The sequence below is a fragment of the Girardinichthys multiradiatus genome, chromosome 7 (assembly GCF_021462225.1).
Source record: "Girardinichthys multiradiatus isolate DD_20200921_A chromosome 7, DD_fGirMul_XY1, whole genome shotgun sequence".
Taxonomy (NCBI): Eukaryota; Metazoa; Chordata; class Actinopteri; order Cyprinodontiformes; family Goodeidae; genus Girardinichthys; species Girardinichthys multiradiatus.
In genome coordinates this window covers 42,491,233-42,510,265 of record NC_061800.1, presented here as the reverse complement: position 1 = coordinate 42,510,265, position 19,033 = coordinate 42,491,233, and the positions used below count along the sequence as shown (strand labels likewise).

Sequence of the window (19,033 nt, the reverse complement as noted above, 5' to 3'; positions counted from 1 at the left end):
TGAAACTTTAAATCAAGATTAAAAACTTATTTGTTTAGAGCGGCCTTTGACTGGGCCATCTATACATTATTAGTTAAGTTTTCAGTCCAACTTAACTTTAATTTTCTTATTGATCATTGTATCATTTTTATTTTATTTATTTTTATTATCCACTCTTTAATCGTTAATATTTTTCTCTAATTATTTAATTACCTTTATGCCACTGCAATGTACTTTTCCTATAATGTTTCTTTTTCTCATGTACAGCACTTTGAATTGCCTCGCTACTGAAATGTGATATATTAATAAACTTGTCTTACAATGATTTGTTCTTTGTTTCATTAAAATATTTGATGTTTAATTTATTGATGAGCAGGTTAAAAAGAAAGGAATTATTTTATGAAAAGTTTTATGGCTTTTATGCAGAGGCTTTATAAAGATTTTATTTCTTGCATATTTATCCATTTTTTAAGTCTTTCTCTCCTCTTCTGTGTCCTGCTTTGATTTGATTTATGGAGCCTGGAGAAATCTGAGCTCTGCTATATTTAACTGAAGGATTCTGGTTGTGTTAAGATGTTTCTATGACTGATTTGAACCACTGCAAAACAAATCTACCTACAAGCATCAATAAAGTAACATTGAACCTTGAACCCAAGTGAAAATAAAAAGGACTTCAACGCTTATCTAACCAGGAACAGGGACGCTTTATTAGGTGACCTTAGATCAATAGCAGAGTGAAGTTTAGTTAGCTTTTGGTTTATTCTGTAAAACTGTTTCAATGAGTTAGAAAGAAATCTTTTTGTAAGGATTTAGTGTCTGTAAATACAAGAAGATGAAGCTGTTTGCTGTGGTTGTCTTCCTCCTCTACGGTAAGATCTTCTTCCTCTCTTTAAGCTTCAGTTTATTCAGCTGATCTTCTTCACAGTCTGTAAATTAATTATGGGAACCTTTACATGTTCAGTAAAACTTAAATATAGAACCTTGTTTTAAATAAGAATAAATAATGTCAATTGTATTGTGAATAATGTCATTCTCATAAAAAGCACAAATAAATAGCAAATAAAGAGTATATTGACCTTAACTGCATTATTTAGAGACGTATATGGCATCATTGTAGCATTACGTCCTTGCAGAAACTTAACAGCATCTGGTGTCAAAGTAAAAGTCGGACCTCTGCTACTGTAACACATACTGGTTCGGCCGAGGTCGCCCTACCAGTGGCTGTTTTACCATTTCTCCCAGTGACGGGATTCAACAGCCAGACTTGTTCTGCAGTTTTTAACAAACGCCGCTCCGCCACCGCGGAGAAGTTAGTTTTAGTCTCATGCAGTCTGGGGTCACTTTTCATGCCGCGTCCTTGTTGCAGAGACGGTTCTCTGGACTCCATGGACTCCCTGCTGAACGCAGCGGTTCTCTTAGGAACCATCAACAAATTACCAGTCTGTCGAAACACGCAGACAGAAAAATAAGCTCAGTGGTGTTACTGTACTGGACCAGCGAGACAGACCGGGTTTTAAGAGATTTTATAGCATCTCTTATTTTATAATATTTTATGGAAAATAATGGATTTTTATTCAATAGCTTCCAGGTAATGTGACCCAAAGACTCAAAATCAATGATGAATTGATTAGAATTGATGATTAATTAATTGAATTATAATTGATTTACTAAACTGACATCTAACAGCAATAGATAAACTCAATACATCCACATCATACCCCATGTTACCAACAATATATACATTTGCTAGTTTGCTTCATAGATAGATAGATAGATAGATAGATAGATAGATAGATAGATAGATAGATAGATAGATAGATAGATGATAGATAGATAGATAGATAGATAGATAGATAGATAGATAGATAGATAGATAGATAGATAATAGATAGATAGATAGATAGATAGATAGATAGATAGATAGATAGATAGATAGATAGATAGATAGATAGATAGATAGATAGATAGATAGATAGATAGATAGATAGATAGATAGATAGAATATCTATTGGATGAAATCACACCAGAAATGAGTAAAGTAGAAAAGAGGTTTGATAAAAAACAAATTTTTCTTAAATGTGGTGGAGGCTTCTGGTGGTTTTCACAGACATGTACATCATAAAGTGCTTCACAAGGACAAAGTAATTAAAACACATTAAGCTAAGGCATTTCTGAATAAAAATGTCTAGTTGCTTCTTAAAAGATTCTGGAGTCTGTGCAGCGTAGGGACCGTGGGAGAGAGTTCCAGAACCTTGGAGCCACTGCCCGAAAAGCCCGGTCTCCACAGGTTTTAAAACGGGTTTGTGGTACCGCCAACAACATTCAATCTCAGAGTTTTAGGCAGAGATAGAGGATCCAAAAGGTCCAGAATGTATTCAGGGGCCTGGCCATGGATTGTCCTGAAACCAAAATGTTGAAATGAATCCTGAGGTGAACAGAGAGGCCAGAACAGGAGTTATTTCTGCTCTTCTGGTAGTTTTTATCAACAGCCTCGCTGCAACGTTCTGCACAGACTGAAGGAGGTTTTATTCAGACAAGTAAATATACCCCCCTGAGACTGTCTTGTCCACGGCCCAAAAACCTAAAAGTAGCAAATCATGAAAATCCTTACTAACAAAACTACTGTCTGACAAGACTGTTGTGACCAAAGCTCGGCCGAGGGAAACTCCCTGAAGAAGAAGGGACCTGCCTCTCAGAGGAAGGAGAGCGTTTAGGCCAGAGGGTGAAACTTTCCTGTCTTGTTTGTAGATGGAGCCTCTGCATGAGGCAAAACAGCTGAAACGTCCTCAGTCTCAGTAGACCTCAGGGGACTGCTGAGATCATCCAGGCCATAAACCTTTACAGACGCTGACAGTGGCGGATAGTTAAGAGGCAGGCTTGCTGTAAAAGCTCCAGACACTGAGTGTCTTAGGTCTGATGAGCTGAATGCACCATAATCAGCAAGTCACCCAGGTAGTCCAGGATCCAGATGCTTCACCTTCTGATTGATGGCAGTTCTGCCTCGAGACCTTTTGTGAAGACTTGTGAAGCCAGAGACAAATTGCACAGCAACATCTGATATTCAAACGGCATATCTTCCAATCCAAACCACTTAAACTGCATTTGGGTAGAACTGGGATGTGAAAATAGCCATTTTTTAAATCCACTAATGTGAACCAATGTTTTGGATGCACAGACTGCATCACCAGAACCATCAGATTACATTATTATTACACATTATTAATTTTGCTGAGGATTCTGTCATTGTGTCATTTCTGAGCAGAGAAATCTCTGAACATGGTTTGGTTGTTAAACTGGTGCAAATAATCCTTTTTAAATATTAATGAGAATAAAACAAAATAAATGTGGATAGATTTTGTGAAAATCCCCACACTGATCTCTCCAGTGGTGATCAACGACCAAACAGTGGAGCTGGTGCCACCGGATAAATACCTGGGACTCATTGATGAAAACCTGAGCTATGAAACACAGGTAGATTGTGTGGTAAAGAAAACACACCAGTGTGTGCACTTTTATTGTAAGCTTCATACATTTAATGTCAGCTCTGTTTTTATGAAAATGTTTTATTCTTGTTTTATTGAATCAGTTCTTTTCTTTGCTTTTATTTGTTGGTACGGGTCACTTTCCATCAAAAATAAGAATCACCTGCAAAGTATTGCAGGTCTATAATAAAATTGTTGTTGTATCTCTTAATGATTTGAATGACCTCAATAATTCTTGGTCTTTAAAGAAAGCTAGGATCATTTAGGCTGATCCCAGCCATCCTCTGTGGGCAGATTTCTCCCTCTTACCATCAGGACAGAGATACAAAATGCCATATTGTAAGATGAACACACTGAAAAAGTCCTTTATCCCCGCTGCTATTAGCCTGGTCAATTCCAGGTCCACACTGTAAGGACATTTTATTATTTTTGTGTGTGTTTAGGTGTGTGTGGCTGTTTTTATCTTTTCACCACTGTCTGCACTACAAATTGCCCCCTGGGCAATAAAAAGTTTAATTGACTACTTGACTTGACCTGCACCAGAGTCAGCATTCTGATATATTCCACATATTTACAACTATTTGTTAAACCCTCTCATAGCTGAGACTGAAACTTTGCCTTTCTGTGGATCACAAAGTAGCAGCTGTAAAACTCATTATGAGCTGCCAGCACCAGCAGCCCGCTCAGCCAAGAGACAAACAAGAAAAACCAAAATAAAAAATAATAAAGAAAGTAAACATGCGCCCACGCCAGCCGGGTATCACACCAAGGCTGACCAACTGCCCCAGGCTGAGCTGAGGTTGCACTCCACCGCCCAACCCACCTGACCAAGACTTCGGCCCGATGCCAGGCAGGGGGCCAGAGCCGCAAGGGGAAGCAGTAGAAGAAGGCCACCACCACGCGACAAAGGCCGGGCACCCAACCAACCCCACACCACAAATCCATGAGCACCCGGCTCACACACAGCCCCCCAGCACCGTACACCCTCGCCACAAACGATGCACCGAGCCAGCCGGCCAGCCCCTCCACCAAAGTGAAGCCATATCCCCAATTACCGCCACACACCACCGAGGTGACCCCCACCCTGATGGATTTACTGTTTAAGTTATTTGTTGCTTCATCCTGCTCAATATAAAAATGTGCATATGTCAAAAAATCCTGTTTCTTGTAACTTTGAGAGGTGAGTGGAAATGATAACAGAACCCAATACGTATCTTGTTGCCTGATTTTTAGAGCGTACTACATTAACATATTCTCTGCCTCTAGCATCCTCATCTATAGTATTATTCACATATGAAAAACTGCAGCGAGGAATAACAAACTGAATTAAAACTTTGTTTATTTGTCCTTCCAGCCTCTCAGGACTCTTTGACTGTAGAAGTGGAGGTCCAGGAAGACACACAATCTGTGGTTCTGAGCTGCCAGTACAGCAAAGGATTATTAGAGACTTCCACAGTGAAATGGAGCCGCTTGGATCTCAATCCCAATACTGTCCATCAGTGGCGAGGAGGAGATGATTTAGATGCACAAAATCAGCTTTTCAGTGGAAGAACATCAATGAGACCTGATGTTCTAGACTCTGGAGACTTCAGCCTCACTTTGAAAGAACCCAAACTTTCTGACAGCGGAGATTACACCTGCAGCATCATTGATGAAGGAGAAGAAACGCTGTCGGACATCCAGCTGCATGTCAGAGGTCAATTATCTTGGTGTAAATATATTCACACACACTATATTTGGGTCATGCCTCCCGATTATTGAATTCAGGTGTTTTAATCACCTCCATGACCTCAGGTGTATAAAATCCAGCAGGTAGACATGCAGGCTGCTTCTACAAACATTGATAGAACGGGTCGCTCTCAGAAGCTCAGTAAATTACAGCGTGGCATCGTGATTGGACGTTGTGTTGACAAGGGAGTGGATGTTGGGCAGGAGGATGGACAAGACCTGGAGCTTTCTTCCCATTCAGATGCTGGAAGACCCTATTAACATCTTCCTCTTTGATTCTTAATGCAGACGGAGGAAGAGGAGGAGGTTGTAGACTTCTTGGTGATAGATGTAGGTTGATCCTTTGTGTGAGAGTGAGGTGTGAAACGCTGGCAGTCAAACCTACTAAAGAAATGGTTCAGATCCTCAGCCATCCAGGGTGTCTTCACAGCATAGGGGGGTAGGGCTCCTATAGTTGGTAATAGTCTGCAAACTCCTCCACACTGAAGTAGTGTCATTAGCTGAGAAGCTGTTTTTTCACTGCAGGATCTTTTAACTAGTTTGATCTCCTTTGTCAGTTTGTTTATTGCCTGCTTATACAGGGTCTGGTCTCCACAGTGGTGAGACTCATCTTTGGTCTGAAGCAGCCGCCTCAGATGTGATAAAACCACAGTTTACTGTTGTTGAAAGTGTTAAAGGTCTTGGTCTGCACACACATGTCCTCAAACACATGCACAGGCCCCTCTGGCGGAGCTTTCCTGCTAGTTTACCTCGCCTGCATCTTTGGTAGATCCCATAGACAGCTGACGCGCTTCCAACCAGGATCTTTGAAAAAATCTCTGGTTCGATAAAGATCAGGGAGAAAATGCCCAGGGAGAAACTCCCTGATGCTTAATAGCTGCTCTCTTGTGAAAGTTGCTGCAGTAGAACAGCAGGAAACGACATAAAAACACAAAAATACATCAAATACTAGCGAGCAAAGTACCGAGGCAACCATCCGCAGCACCATCATGGATCAAAGCTTATAGGTTCATAGGTCACTGAGAGCGTTCTCTCCTTTATTATGACATCTTGGTCATATTAAAGGACAAACTAGACAGGTGATCAATCAGGCCTGTAAGATTATTGGATGAAAACAGTTTTTACTCCAGAAATGATTTAACCAATCCCTGCATAAACCATCAGGTCAATAGAGACTCCTCTCCTCCTCGTTACTCATTGTTTCAGTTGTTGCCATCTGGTAGAAGACTTAAAGCACCATTAGCATTAAGAAACCATCAGAAATATTTTATTCCATCTGTAACGTTTTAAACAAGGAAATACTGAAAGAGTCTAAGTCCTTTTAATCTGATAAACGAGCTTCATTGTAGCATTTATTCTAATTTATTGATTATGACTATATGTGAATATTTGGATTTATATTCTTAACTTATTTATTTTAGCCATGTTCTTTATTTAGGATTATTTCTCTGGTCTTTTCTTGCTTGATGCTAAAGAGAAATTTCAATTTTATGTACATTTATTAGATAATAAAGACATTATATTACTTTTATGTTTATATATTGATTTTTTTTTTTTTTTGTAAATTACCATAAAGCTGATTTGTTGTCAGTCAACAATATTAATAACTGGAACTGAACTGAGTTCTTAAAATGCAACTATTTGGACAAAATCTGGTTCTAATTGTGTAAATTCTGACTATATACTTTTTCTTTTTTTTACAATTTAAAGCTCAATTTCAAGTTACTTTCAAGCCTCTAAAAAGCAAAAGCCCCAAAAAATGCTTTGCTTCATTTATATTAAGAATATTGCTACTAAAAGTTTTCACAATGTTTAAAAACTTTGCTAATGTTTAAATCTGAGATATGTTAACATAATTCTGCAAACATTCAAATTTTTCAGACAAAAATTAAACAGTGTGTCTGAGATCTAACTGCTCTTTATGTTTTTCTATAGAAAAATATCCAACATGGGCCACATTTCTCCTGGTTCTCCTGGTTTTGCTGGTTCTGCTGGGTCTTGTTTTTCATGTCTGCATTATACGTGGTAAGGTTAATGTCAAAAATAATGTACGTGTAAAAGTTTAAATATAAGTCAATAACATGCATAAAAATAAGCTTTGTATTTGTTCCTTGCTGTCAACTCATACAAACACGTGAAGTCTGTGTTTTATCAGTGAGAAAACAAATGAAGTTATGAATAAAAGTTAAAAAGTTACAGCTTTGCAACAATACAAATTTCCGATTATCAATCTACAACCGCGATGAAACGGTCAAAATGATTTCATGATGTGTGGAAGACAAGAAGCATCGATTGAACAACAAACTGCAAATGTTCAAAAGATTTCTGCTCAAAGATGTCTGACAGAGAAAATCAGGTAACATTAACTTTATTAAACCTATTAGATTTGCTTTGCATATTCTTTAATTATCTAGTTTCTGTGTATCTTTTTATTATGTTGATTATGAGTCCCTGTCATTCTTTACAGAGTTTCAGTTTAGGTACATAACCCGATATTTAGTTCTGGCTAGGTGAAGTTAACGGAGATTTAAACCACCGCTCACAGTCTGGTGTCGTTGATAACTAGCAGGTTAGATTCGTCGTTGATAACTAGCAGTTTAGGTTCGTTGTTGATAACTAGCAGGTTAGGTTTGTTGTTGATAACCAGCGGGTTAGGTTAATTGTTGATAACTAGCAGGTTAGGTTCATCGTTGATAACTAGCAGGTTAGGTAGGTCGTTGATAACTAGCAGATAAGGTTCGTTGTTAATAACCAGCAGGTTAGGTTCGCCGTTTATAACTAGCAGGTTAGGTTCGTCGTTGATAACTAGCAGGTTAGGTAGGTCGTTGATAACTAGCAGGTTAGGTTTGTTGTTGATAACTAGCAGGTTAGGTTCGTTGTTGATAACTAGCAGGTTAGGTAGGTCGTTGATAACTAGCAGGTTAGGTTCGTTGTTGATAACTAGCAGGTTAGGTAGGTCGTTGATAACTAGCAGGTTAGGTTTGTCGTTGATAACCAGCAGGTTAGGTTCGTCGTTGATAACTAGCAGGTTAGGTTCGTTGTTGATAGCTAGCAGGTTAGGTAGGTCGTTGATAACTAGCAGGTTAGGTTCGTCGTTGATAACTAGCAGGTTAGGTAGGTCGTTGATAACTAGCAGGTTAGGTTCGTCGTTGATAACCAGCAGGTTAGGTTCGTCGTTGATAACTAGCAGGTTAGGTTCGTCATTTATAACTAGCAGGTTAGGTTCGTTGTTGATAGCTAGCAGGTTAGGTAGGTCGTTGATAACTAGCAGGTTAGGTTCGTCGTTGATAACTAGCAGGTTAGGTAGGTCGTTGATAACTAGCAGGTTAGGTTCGTCGTTGATAACTAGCAGGTTAGGTTCGTCGTTGATAACTAGCAGGTTAGGTTCGTCGTTGATAACTAGCAGGTTAGGTTCGTCGTTGATAACTAGCAGGTTAGGTTCGTCAGGGAATGCCAGGCTAACAGTTAGAGAGGGACATTCATCACAGCCTGTCGAGGGACAGCAGACAGACTCGGTCCAACAGACAAGACAACCAGAACATTTCCTTCACCGTAATAGTTCTGGACAGGCAGCGCATCAGGAAATGAACATTTCTTGTGCCACGTGTAATGACAGGAGATACTATAATATAAATTATTATACCATGAAATGAAATAATCGCTTTTTGAATGAAAAAATGACTCAATGCAAAGCTGAACACAGCTTTGAAATAATTTGGTATTTCAAACACCCTGATTTATTTATTTATAGGAATAACTTCTGGCGCAACTAATGAAACGTCTTCAGTCAATAAGTGAAGTAATAGGTCAGCAGCATTGGATTATTTCCATTATGTTATAAATCAGGAGGTTTTCATAGTCAAATCTGCATCAACTGAGCTTCCTGTACCCATGGATGTTGTGGAGTTTCTTTTAAGCCTTCAGTAAAAATCAGTGTTGCTGTTTCTCAAGAAGGACCTGGAGCTCTAATCACAGAGGTTAGCAGAGGAAGAGGACGACCTAAACTAGAAGTCTCTGAGGACCTGCTAGCTCATCTTGATATGTCCCTACCAGTGTTAATGTTGATCATCTCCTGTCCATCTACAGTCTTCTGACACATGAGAGAACCTGGGTTGTCAACAAGATCTTCCTGCAGCACCTTATCGGACACAGAAGTGGCCAATGCTGTGTTGTCAGTAAAAGACAGACCACCAAATGCAGAATCCAGAATGGTGAAAGGTTGCTGCAAGCAGAAGGACACAGAGTTCAATGGGAACACATTAAGGAATCAATGCACAGAGTTATATATATAACCTCTTATCTAACCAGTGTTACATGTTATATATTAACCTGCTGTGGCTCCTAATAAAGCCAGGGAGTGATCTCCCTATCTCTAAACAACTGACCATTGATATAAAGTTTGTCTACAGCTACTGTAGCTCTGATGCCTTCGCTGATATATTTCTTCCTAATTGGGAATAAAACTCGTCTCTGATCGAGGATCTCCTTTGGGAACTGGTCATTAACGCTGAAGTTCGTTCCCCGCAGCTCGCTGCCCCGACCTCTGACCTGCTCTTTTTGTTTATAGTGCTCGAATTTTGCTACAATTGGCCGAGGTCGGCTGTGTTCGGGTTTCTTACCTCCGAGCCGGTGAACACGATGAAAAGTGATGTTTTTTACCTCGTCACTTGGGAGTTTTAGCTGACGTTGGAGAAATTCACGGACCGTGGATTCGGCGTCCTCCTCTGCCTGTTCCGGGATACTGGAGAAAACAAGGTTGTCCCGCATGCCCCGGGCCTGTATATCCAGGATGGTCTCCTTCATTTTTTTATTTTCTCCGGACAGCTGCGTCTTCTGATTGGTTGCTCCGTCAGGACTTCTCCTTGTTAGCATGTTAGCCAGATTTCAGCTGATTACATTTGTATTTTGAAACAGATTTATATTTACTGTAAAATGTTCTGACTGAACACAAACTGAGTTTGATTTCCTTTTCAGCTGTGACTTTAAAATGGTTTATAGTAAATACAATTCAAATTCTATGTGTAAATGCTGATATTTTGTTGGGATCAACAATGAAACTGATTTAAAATAAATGTTTCTAATTGAATAGGCTTTGTTTTTATTGAACGGGAAATATTTCACTTGCATTTCTCTTTTCTGAGTCCAAACAACAAGAAGCAATATTTCAGCAATATTTAATTCACAAACAAGTTTTTACACTTAAATCATTTCCTGTGAAACCAGCTGCTAAACAGTCTAGTTCTACTTCCTCTCCTATAAACTTTAGCTTTAAATGTTCTGAGAACTCATCTGCAGTTCAGATCTGGGTCGACAATTTTACTTAAAACACTTGAAACCATGAAATGTCAAAATTTAACGAACAAGTGCAACAGTGAAACAAAACTCAGGTGATTTACTCGGTCTTTCCATTCTATTATGACTAGTTCTATAAAGAATAACAGATACATTGAGACCCGGTCAACAGATCGCCGGTACTGGATGGCTGTTTTCATGATGGTTCAGAGGTCAGCTGATGTCATCAAGTCAGCTTCTGGACTACAGGCACTGATTGTTGGACAACAAACAGCCTGAGAGTCACAATCATGATCAAATTTAACAGATATAATGAAATCTTTTTTTCACTGGGAAGAAGAGGCTTCTGAGCCCGTCCAGTGATCAACTGCAGGACTTGTCCAGCTGTCAGCGGGTCTGGGTCTTCACTTTCCTCACCAGTCTGGTGATCTTGTTCCTAAATAAAACATTTTTCTAATTCTTAGAGGGGAAAACACACACACACACACACACACACACACCATGCAATGTGAGCATAATTGGAGATAATTTCTCTAATTTTGTGGTAAATTCTGTCATTTGGTTCCAGACAGTTGCATTTTCCACCTACCTGATTATCATTTACTTATTTTCTCTGTAGAGTCATTTCCTGTATATAAACAGGTTATGATGTCATCAGTCTGGTTACTGATGTTTTCACTGGTTGCTTCGTTTCCCTGAAAGCACAAAAAGCTCTCAGTACATCAACCATCCATCATTATGATTGGTACCCACATCAACGGGGAAATTCATGTCAAATCCATGGGCACAATAGTGAAACTATGCTCTATATTGTAGTTACTTGGCATGGATGGAGAGGATGTAAATACAGTAATAACACCATTGTGATGCAGTCATTTGAAGGGGCGGTTCTGCAGGTTTGTCGTCTTCATTCTGCTCTCACTCTGGGTCAGACTCTGGCTTATAGGGCAGATCATGTAAGGCTGGATGGACGAATCTTCCCTTGTTGACAACAGATATGGATATAATGGAGCCTAACCGGCAAACAACAGAGAGCAATAAAAACCGTATAACACCCAACCATGCTGCCCTTTCACCTTAACACCTATATAGATTTCCCCCCACAACACCACCAATTTACTCTTATGTGTTCTATCCAGTCAGTGTCTGTGTTTTAAGTTTGTGTTTTTGTTTATTTCTCCTGTTCTGGTCCTTAGTTTACCCTTAGTTCTGTGTTTTTGACTTGTTAATTGGTTTCTCTCCCTCTGTCTCAATGCAGTCTGACCCACACCTGTTCCTAGTTCCCCTGATTACCTGGTCCTCTCTGTTCATTGGTTCTCCCTGCATTTCCTGTTCGTATTTAAGTTCTTTAGTTGTCTTTGTTTCCCGCTGTGTCCTGGTCGTACTCTTCTTTGCTCCTGGTAGTACCTGGTCGTTTATCCGAGTCATGTCAAATGTCTATGTCCTGTATTCTGGTCTGGATGGAGCTCGGCTCACTCCTGGTTTCCCTGCCTAAACTGTATGAGTGAAGGAATTAAAACATTCTTACCTTCAATCATTTGGCTCCTGAGATCTGCTTCCTTGCACTTTGGTCAACTACAAAACCCACATCATGATACTTTTGATTCTGAAACTTAGCAAGAAACAGAATCAGATTGATATGAAATAAAGTTTTTGATTGAGGTTTGTTTTCATTTAACACTTCATTTCAAGTTACTTCATTAAGGAGGGCTCTAAAAAGCAAAAGCCCAAAAAAATAAAACTTTCCCACATTTATATTAAGAACATTGGTACTCAAACTTTTCACAATGTTCAAGAACAATTGTATTGTAGTTTTAAAGGAAACTCTGAGATATGTTAACATAATTCTGCAAACTATTATATTTTTCAGTCAAAAATAAAATGGCATGTGTGTCTAAAATCTAACTGATCTGTTTTTCTCCAGGAATTGTTTCAACTTGGATCACAGTTGTTCTGTTTCTGCTGGTTCTGCTGGCTGTTCTTGCTGTTTCTGGTGGCCTTTTGGTTCATTTCCGTCATCATTTTATGTCAGGTAAGTTCCTTTTTACCGCCGTATCAATGCTGATTTCAGGTTTGGTGAGTTTTCCTTAGACAGACTGTCACCATTTCAGAAAGTGAACCATGAGCTGAAGCAGAAAGGTGAAGGAAGCTTCAGGGTTGCCATGGTTTCATGGTCAACAACTGAACCCACATTAACCCCAGTTTACCTTTGTGGGTGAATGAAAACACAGACAATGTACAAATTAATGATGGAAAGTACTGTAGTATTACGGTAGTGGCTTAAAGTATCTAGTGACATGGCACAAAAAACCATAGCGTATTTCTCTGTAGATTTGCAAAGTCGAAGCTTCGCACGCTGCCAACCAGCTACCAAATATTTGGACGGAGATGAGACTAAACATGTATATAAAGACGTTCAGTAGACGTTGTAGATTCTGGACTTTAGTCTTTCTTAGAACGACAGGAGTATTAATCAAGTAGCCCTGAGGGATTTGGGGTTCAGTTGGTTTCCTGGATGGTTTAAGGATGAATGGAGCAGCCTGTGGAGGTGCCACACCTTTCTCTCGACGTCTTGAAGGAATGGACTCTGCTGTTAGTGTGCGTCAGGATCCTGGCAGTCAAGTTTTGGACCACCTGTAGACGGGCCACCGGTCAGTTAATTATTCAAATTGGTTACAAAGTTTTTCCATCTAAGGAAACCCAGCAGATTGCATCGAGTCAGTGACTCGCAGCAATCACTCCTCCTGGGTGAGCATGTAGAGACAGAGGAGAAGAAAGCTCCCCTTTAACAGGAAAAAACCTCCAGCAGAACCAGAACCAGGCTCAACCGACTGGGGTTTGAGAGAACAGACAGAAGCATTGATCCAGGTGTACTTTCTAGGTGAAAAAGTAAAAAGTAAAACATTAATGGTAGTAGCTCCTTTAATGGCTTCATCTAGGAGAGAAAGACAGCTAAGCAGATGAACTATGAGCCAGTTTTCAAGTCTAGAGGATGAAAGAGAGCACATAGATAGCTAACTACAGAGATAGCTCAGGATAAACTAAGCCACTCTAACTATAAGCTTTATCAAAAAGGAAAGTTTTAAGCCTAGCCTTAAAAGTAGACACGGACTAAAACTGGGAGCTGGTTCCACAGGAGAGGAGCCTGATAACTAAAGGATCTGCCTCCCATTCTACTTCTAGAGACTCTAGGAACCACCAGTAAACCTGCAGTCTGAGAACAAAGTGCTCTGTTAGGAACATATGGACCAATCAGATCTCTGATGTATGATGGAGCTAGATCATTAAGGGCTTTATATGTGAGGAGGAGAATTTTAAATTCTATTCTGGATTTAACAGGGAGCCAATGAAGGGAAGCTAAAATAGGAGAAATATGATCTCTCTTTTTAATTTTCATCAGAACTCTTGCTGCAGCATTTTGAATCAGCTGAAGGCTTTTAACTGCATTTTGTGGACATCCTGATAGTAAAGAATTACAATAGTCCAGCCTTGAAGTAAAAAATGCCTGGACTAGTTTTTCAGCGTCACTCCTGGAGAAGATATTTCTAATTTTGGTAATGTTCCAGAGATGAAAGAAGGAAATCCTAGAAACCTGTTTAATATGGGATTTAAATGTCCTGGTCAAAAATAACACCAAGGTTTTTTACTTTATTACCGGAGGTCAATTCAATGCCATCCAGGTTAATTGATTTACTCAGTAGTTTCTATTTCAAAGACTTCTCTGGGACTGATGTCAGCAATAAAATCCAAAGTCATCCTGGAGATGATCTACAGTCGTCTGCCAACAAATATTGTGGGAGCGTGACGAGGTGGGAACATGCCTGGTCTCTGAGAGAGCACATGGGAGAAGCTGAAAGTGTTTCAGCAGCCAGAAAGAGAAGATATCACTATGGAGGAATATGTTTCTTACCTCCCCTGCAAAGAAACATTTAATGACTTCATATAAAGAGCTTGAGACTTGCTGATTAATGCAGCCTAGAGCGTTGCTGGGTGGCCTCTTCCTGGTCAGCATGAAGGTAGGGGCTGTGACCCCCTTCAAAACAGGAGTGACGATGAACCGATTTTAAGGGCTAGGGGTGAAGTAACACAGGTGCAGGAAAACATGTCAATAATGCTGGGAGTGTATGCAGTATTATATCAAGTTTTGATTTAATTTAAATTAAAAATTTGATAGTTCAGTTGTTTTCCCAGTTTTTATTTAAAAGTCTGTAGATGGTGATTTATTGTTCGTCCTGTCCTAATGCAAGCGGCGGTTTTTTATGTCTGCACCACCTGTATAAAATCTCCCGGTCCATAAAATCGAACGCACCGGTCGACAAGGTGCACAAGCGGAGCGCGAAACTTCGGTCTGAAAACGCTGGTCTACTTAGAACCCCACAGTGGTAGAAATTATTTACTTTTGGAAGTGGTAGTAAAAGGCATAAACTGGTATGTGAATGGTTCAGAATGGATACACAGGAGGACAATATGGACTTTGATGAATGGACGCCAGTAAGTAGAGGGAGAGGACGCGGAAGAGGTAAAGCAGAAGAAGGGAAATTGTTAGACAGCCAAAGGAGTAAAAGAGAGCTGGAAGAAAACAGTTCTGAAGAAGAGAGAGAAGTTAGGAGGAAAATTGGAAGGGAAGAACGTAAAATAATATTAAAGATAACAAATGAAGAAGAAAAAGAGAACCTGAGTCCTATTTCACTATCTAGAGAAATAAAAAAAAAGATAGGAGATGTTGAAATGGTGAAGGATTGAGAGATGGAAATATACTGGTGTTGTGTAAAACCGAAGAACAAAGAACAAAGGCTTTACAAGTTGAAAACATTTGCAAGAAAACGGTGACAGAGAGGAAGATTATAGGAGAAGATAAAATCATTCGGGGGGTAATTTATGGCATTCCTCTGGAGGAAGATATAGACAAGTTAAAAAAAAAAGCATTGTTGGTGCAAAGATAAAAAATCTCAAAAGACTGACAAAAAATGTAAATGGAGAAAGAGTAGGAAGCCTGTCAATTTTAATAGACTTTGAAGAAAAGGTGTTGCCACAAAATGTCAAAATAGGATATCTGAGTTTTTCTGTGAGGCCTTTCATTCCTCCACCACTAAGATGTTTTAAATGTCAGAGATATGGTCACATAGCAGCTGTCTGCAAAGGAAAACAAAGATGTCCAAAGTGTGGAGAAGATCACAGAATTGAAGATTGTGGGGAAGAAGTGCAGGAAAAATGTTGCAATTGTGGAGGGCAACATAGAGTTACATTCGGGGGATGTGAGGTAAGGAAGAAAGCAAAAGAAATTCAACAAATTAAGATGACTAAAAACATAAGCTATGCTGAAGCAGTCAAAAATGTACAGAAAGAAAGATCAAGGGATGAAGGTCAAATTAGGATTCCAGATTATCAACAAAGAAAAGTAGAATCAGAGGAAAATGTTACAATGTCTGTGGAAAAACTGATATTATTTGTAGCTTATGTCATTAACTGCACTGAACAGGCTAAACATAAAACAGAAAAGATTAAAATAATAGTCAGAGGAGCAGAAAAGTTCTTAGGGTTTAAAGAAGGATCTTGGGAAAACATTAATAAAAAGTTGGAAACAGATGGAAGGCAAGGAGGAACCCCAGCTGATAGAAATATATGATAATATTACAGTGGAATGAAAGAAGCTTAATAGCTAATGGACAGGAATTTAAAGGGTATATAGATGGAATTGATGGAAAACCAGAAATTATATGTATACAGGAGACGTGGTTAAAATCAAACCTAGATTTTGTGTTTAAAGGTACAATAGTATCAGAAGAGATAGACAAGAAGGAAGTGGAGGAGGATGTGGAATATTTATAAAAGAAGGAATACAATATCAGATATTAGGAAAAGGTAAAAATTTAGAATACATAGTAGTTGAAATTTACAATAAAAAAGAAAAATGTAAGATAATACATTTTTATAATCCATGTAAAATATTATCATTTGAGTTGATGGATGAATTAATGGGGTATTTAGAAGGAAAAGTAATCTGGTGTGGAGATTTTAATGCTAACAGCACATTATGGGGAAAATGTAATGATAAAAATGGACAAGTTATTGAAGAAATAATGGAAATGAAAAATTTGGTATGTATAAATGATGGAAGAGGAACAAGAATTAATGTAAAAACAGGTACAGAGTTTGTGATTGATTTAACATTTATATCAACTTGTTTAGCTAATAACTGAGTGGGACATTGACAAAGATACAACAGTAGGCAGTGATCATTACCCCATTAAAATCATAACAGGAATATTAATAAATAACAAGAATACAGGATTACATAAAAGATGGAACTTTAATAAGGCTGATTGGGAAAATTTTAAATATTTAAGTCAAAAGAAATTGGAAGAAATAGATGAGTCAATTGATATAAATAGTTTAAATATAAATATCTGTAAAAAGAAATCTTACAGACTGCAGAAGAATCAATAAAAAAAGGAGGAAGACAGAACGATAAACAAATTGTGCCATGGTGGACAAAAGATTGTAATGAAGTAATAAAATTAAGAAATAAAGCATTTAAAATGTTAAAAAGTAACCCAATTTATCAGAATCTAATAGAGTATAAAAGAAAGCAGGCAAAGGTAAGAAAGATCATTAAACATGCAAAAAGAGAATATTGGAGAAACTTTTGTAATACCGTAGAAAGAGAAACAAAAATCTATCAAATTTGGAAAACAATTAAAAGAATGAACGTGTTAGGTATTATTTAGTCAACTCAGAGGTAAGAACGATACAGTCAGAGTTACTTGTGACAAGGGTAGCCCACTTTGCAGTGAAACTACAAAGTTTTGACACCCTATCTCTTTATTTATATGCACAGTTCAACAGACAGTTCAGACAGGGTGTATGTGTGTGAGACGGAAAGGAGGCTGGTTCACACAGAGATAACAATGATCTCACACACACAGGGAGGAAGGCATAGTGCAGGTGCCTTGCAACCCAAGGTTTTTACATGAGTGATAACAAGTTTTTGCACCCATCCAACAGTCCCTCCTTTTATCACAAGTAAAAACATTTAATATAAAAACGAGTAAGAAAAATACTTTGTATGAGCGAAAACCCACGGACGGTAAACAGATTATATTTTGTGGGAAATACTCATACGGCCCCGCCGCCCTCGGCAACCATTAAAAGTTAAATGTTGATTAATACTTGAAATCATAAAAATAAAAGAATAATACTTGAAATCATAAAAATAAAAGAATAATACTTGAAATCATAAAAATAAAAGAATAATACTTGAAATCATAAAAATAAAAGAATAATACTTGAAATCATAAAAATAAAAGAATGATACTTGAAATCATAAAAATAAAAATAATACTTGAAATCATAAAAATAAAAGAATAATACTTAATGAAAACAGTGAAACATAATAAAGGAATTTAAAAATCTGCCCTGTTTATGTCATCATTGTACTTTTTCTCATTTCACTTAAGCAACAACTTCTTTCGATTTTCTGCTGTAAGGTCATTTTATGAAATACAATGTATGAGTACACTCAGGCTTTTGATGTGATTTATTTACAACATGTCATCATAATCGTCCCCTTCATTTTCGTGTATTTCTACCTAGTTCAGTGTTGCATATGCCACCATGAACAATACCAGAAATTCTGTAGGAATGGATGTGCGTCATGTTCTTCCGTCAGTGTTCTGAGATGGGTCCCGTCTGATGTCCATCTCTTCTGGTTTGGTATCACCTCCTGTGGATCCTGCTTTAGATAGAGAAAGAGTCCTGCTACCAGAATTAAGCTCAGGCTTATCAGTCCTGTCCACATGTTACAGAGAGCCATTTTATAATTGGGCGCAGATCAGCTGTTTTCTTCACCGGTTTGAGACGCTGGGCCATCTTTGAACCCGGACTTCCTCTGCTACCCCGTCGGTTGATCTGGCTCCTGTAACGGCAAAACTGGCTTACAGTGGCTTTTATGGATCCAGGAAGGCCTCTCTGCTATTTTCAGAGCTGTGGGCGTTGTTAGGAGTATTTGAAACGGCCCTTTCCACCGAGGAGTGCTCCAATCCTTCCGGTGGAGTGTCTTAATCAGGACCAGGTCTCCAGGCCTCATTCTGTGGGATAGGAGCAGAGATTATCGGCAGACCACTGGACATTTGTTCTTCTTTTGTCTGCAACATTTTATTCATCCACTCAGCTAATGAAGGTTCCTGTTGTGCTTTCTCTATTTCATTCATGTCAGAGGGCAGAGAAAACGGTCTGCCATGTACTATTTCTTTGAGAATACAAATTCACATCAGCAACTTGGTGTCACGTGATCTCAGACTCAGAATATAGTGGGTGGAGCCATACAATGATGTACAGTAGGTGGCAAATGGAGTAAGACCAGTTTGATTTGGAGTTATTCTCATCCATAATTTAACCAGGGATAGGCATTCGGGCCATGGCCTCCCTGTTTCTTCCATTGTTTTCCTTAATCTTTAACTGAAACCCTAATGCATTAGAACTTAGTTCTATTAATTTATTTACAAAATGAGTTCCATTATCTGACCTTATAATCTGTGGGATACCATATGTGG

The 19,033-nt window shown here is 38.6% G+C and overlaps 1 protein-coding gene across 1 annotated transcript in view; it reads left to right on the top strand.

Annotated features, from left to right (window-relative positions):
* The first annotated feature begins 668 nt into the window (after nucleotides 1–668).
* Nucleotides 669–19,033, top strand: part of LOC124871639 — a 42,557-nt gene continuing 24,192 nt past the window's right edge. Inside the window, exon 1 of the mRNA XM_047371099.1 lies at nucleotides 669–848. Coding sequence (XP_047227055.1) covers nucleotides 812–848 — 37 coding nt within the window. The 5' untranslated portion in view covers nucleotides 669–811. The remainder of the gene's footprint in view (nucleotides 849–19,033) is intronic.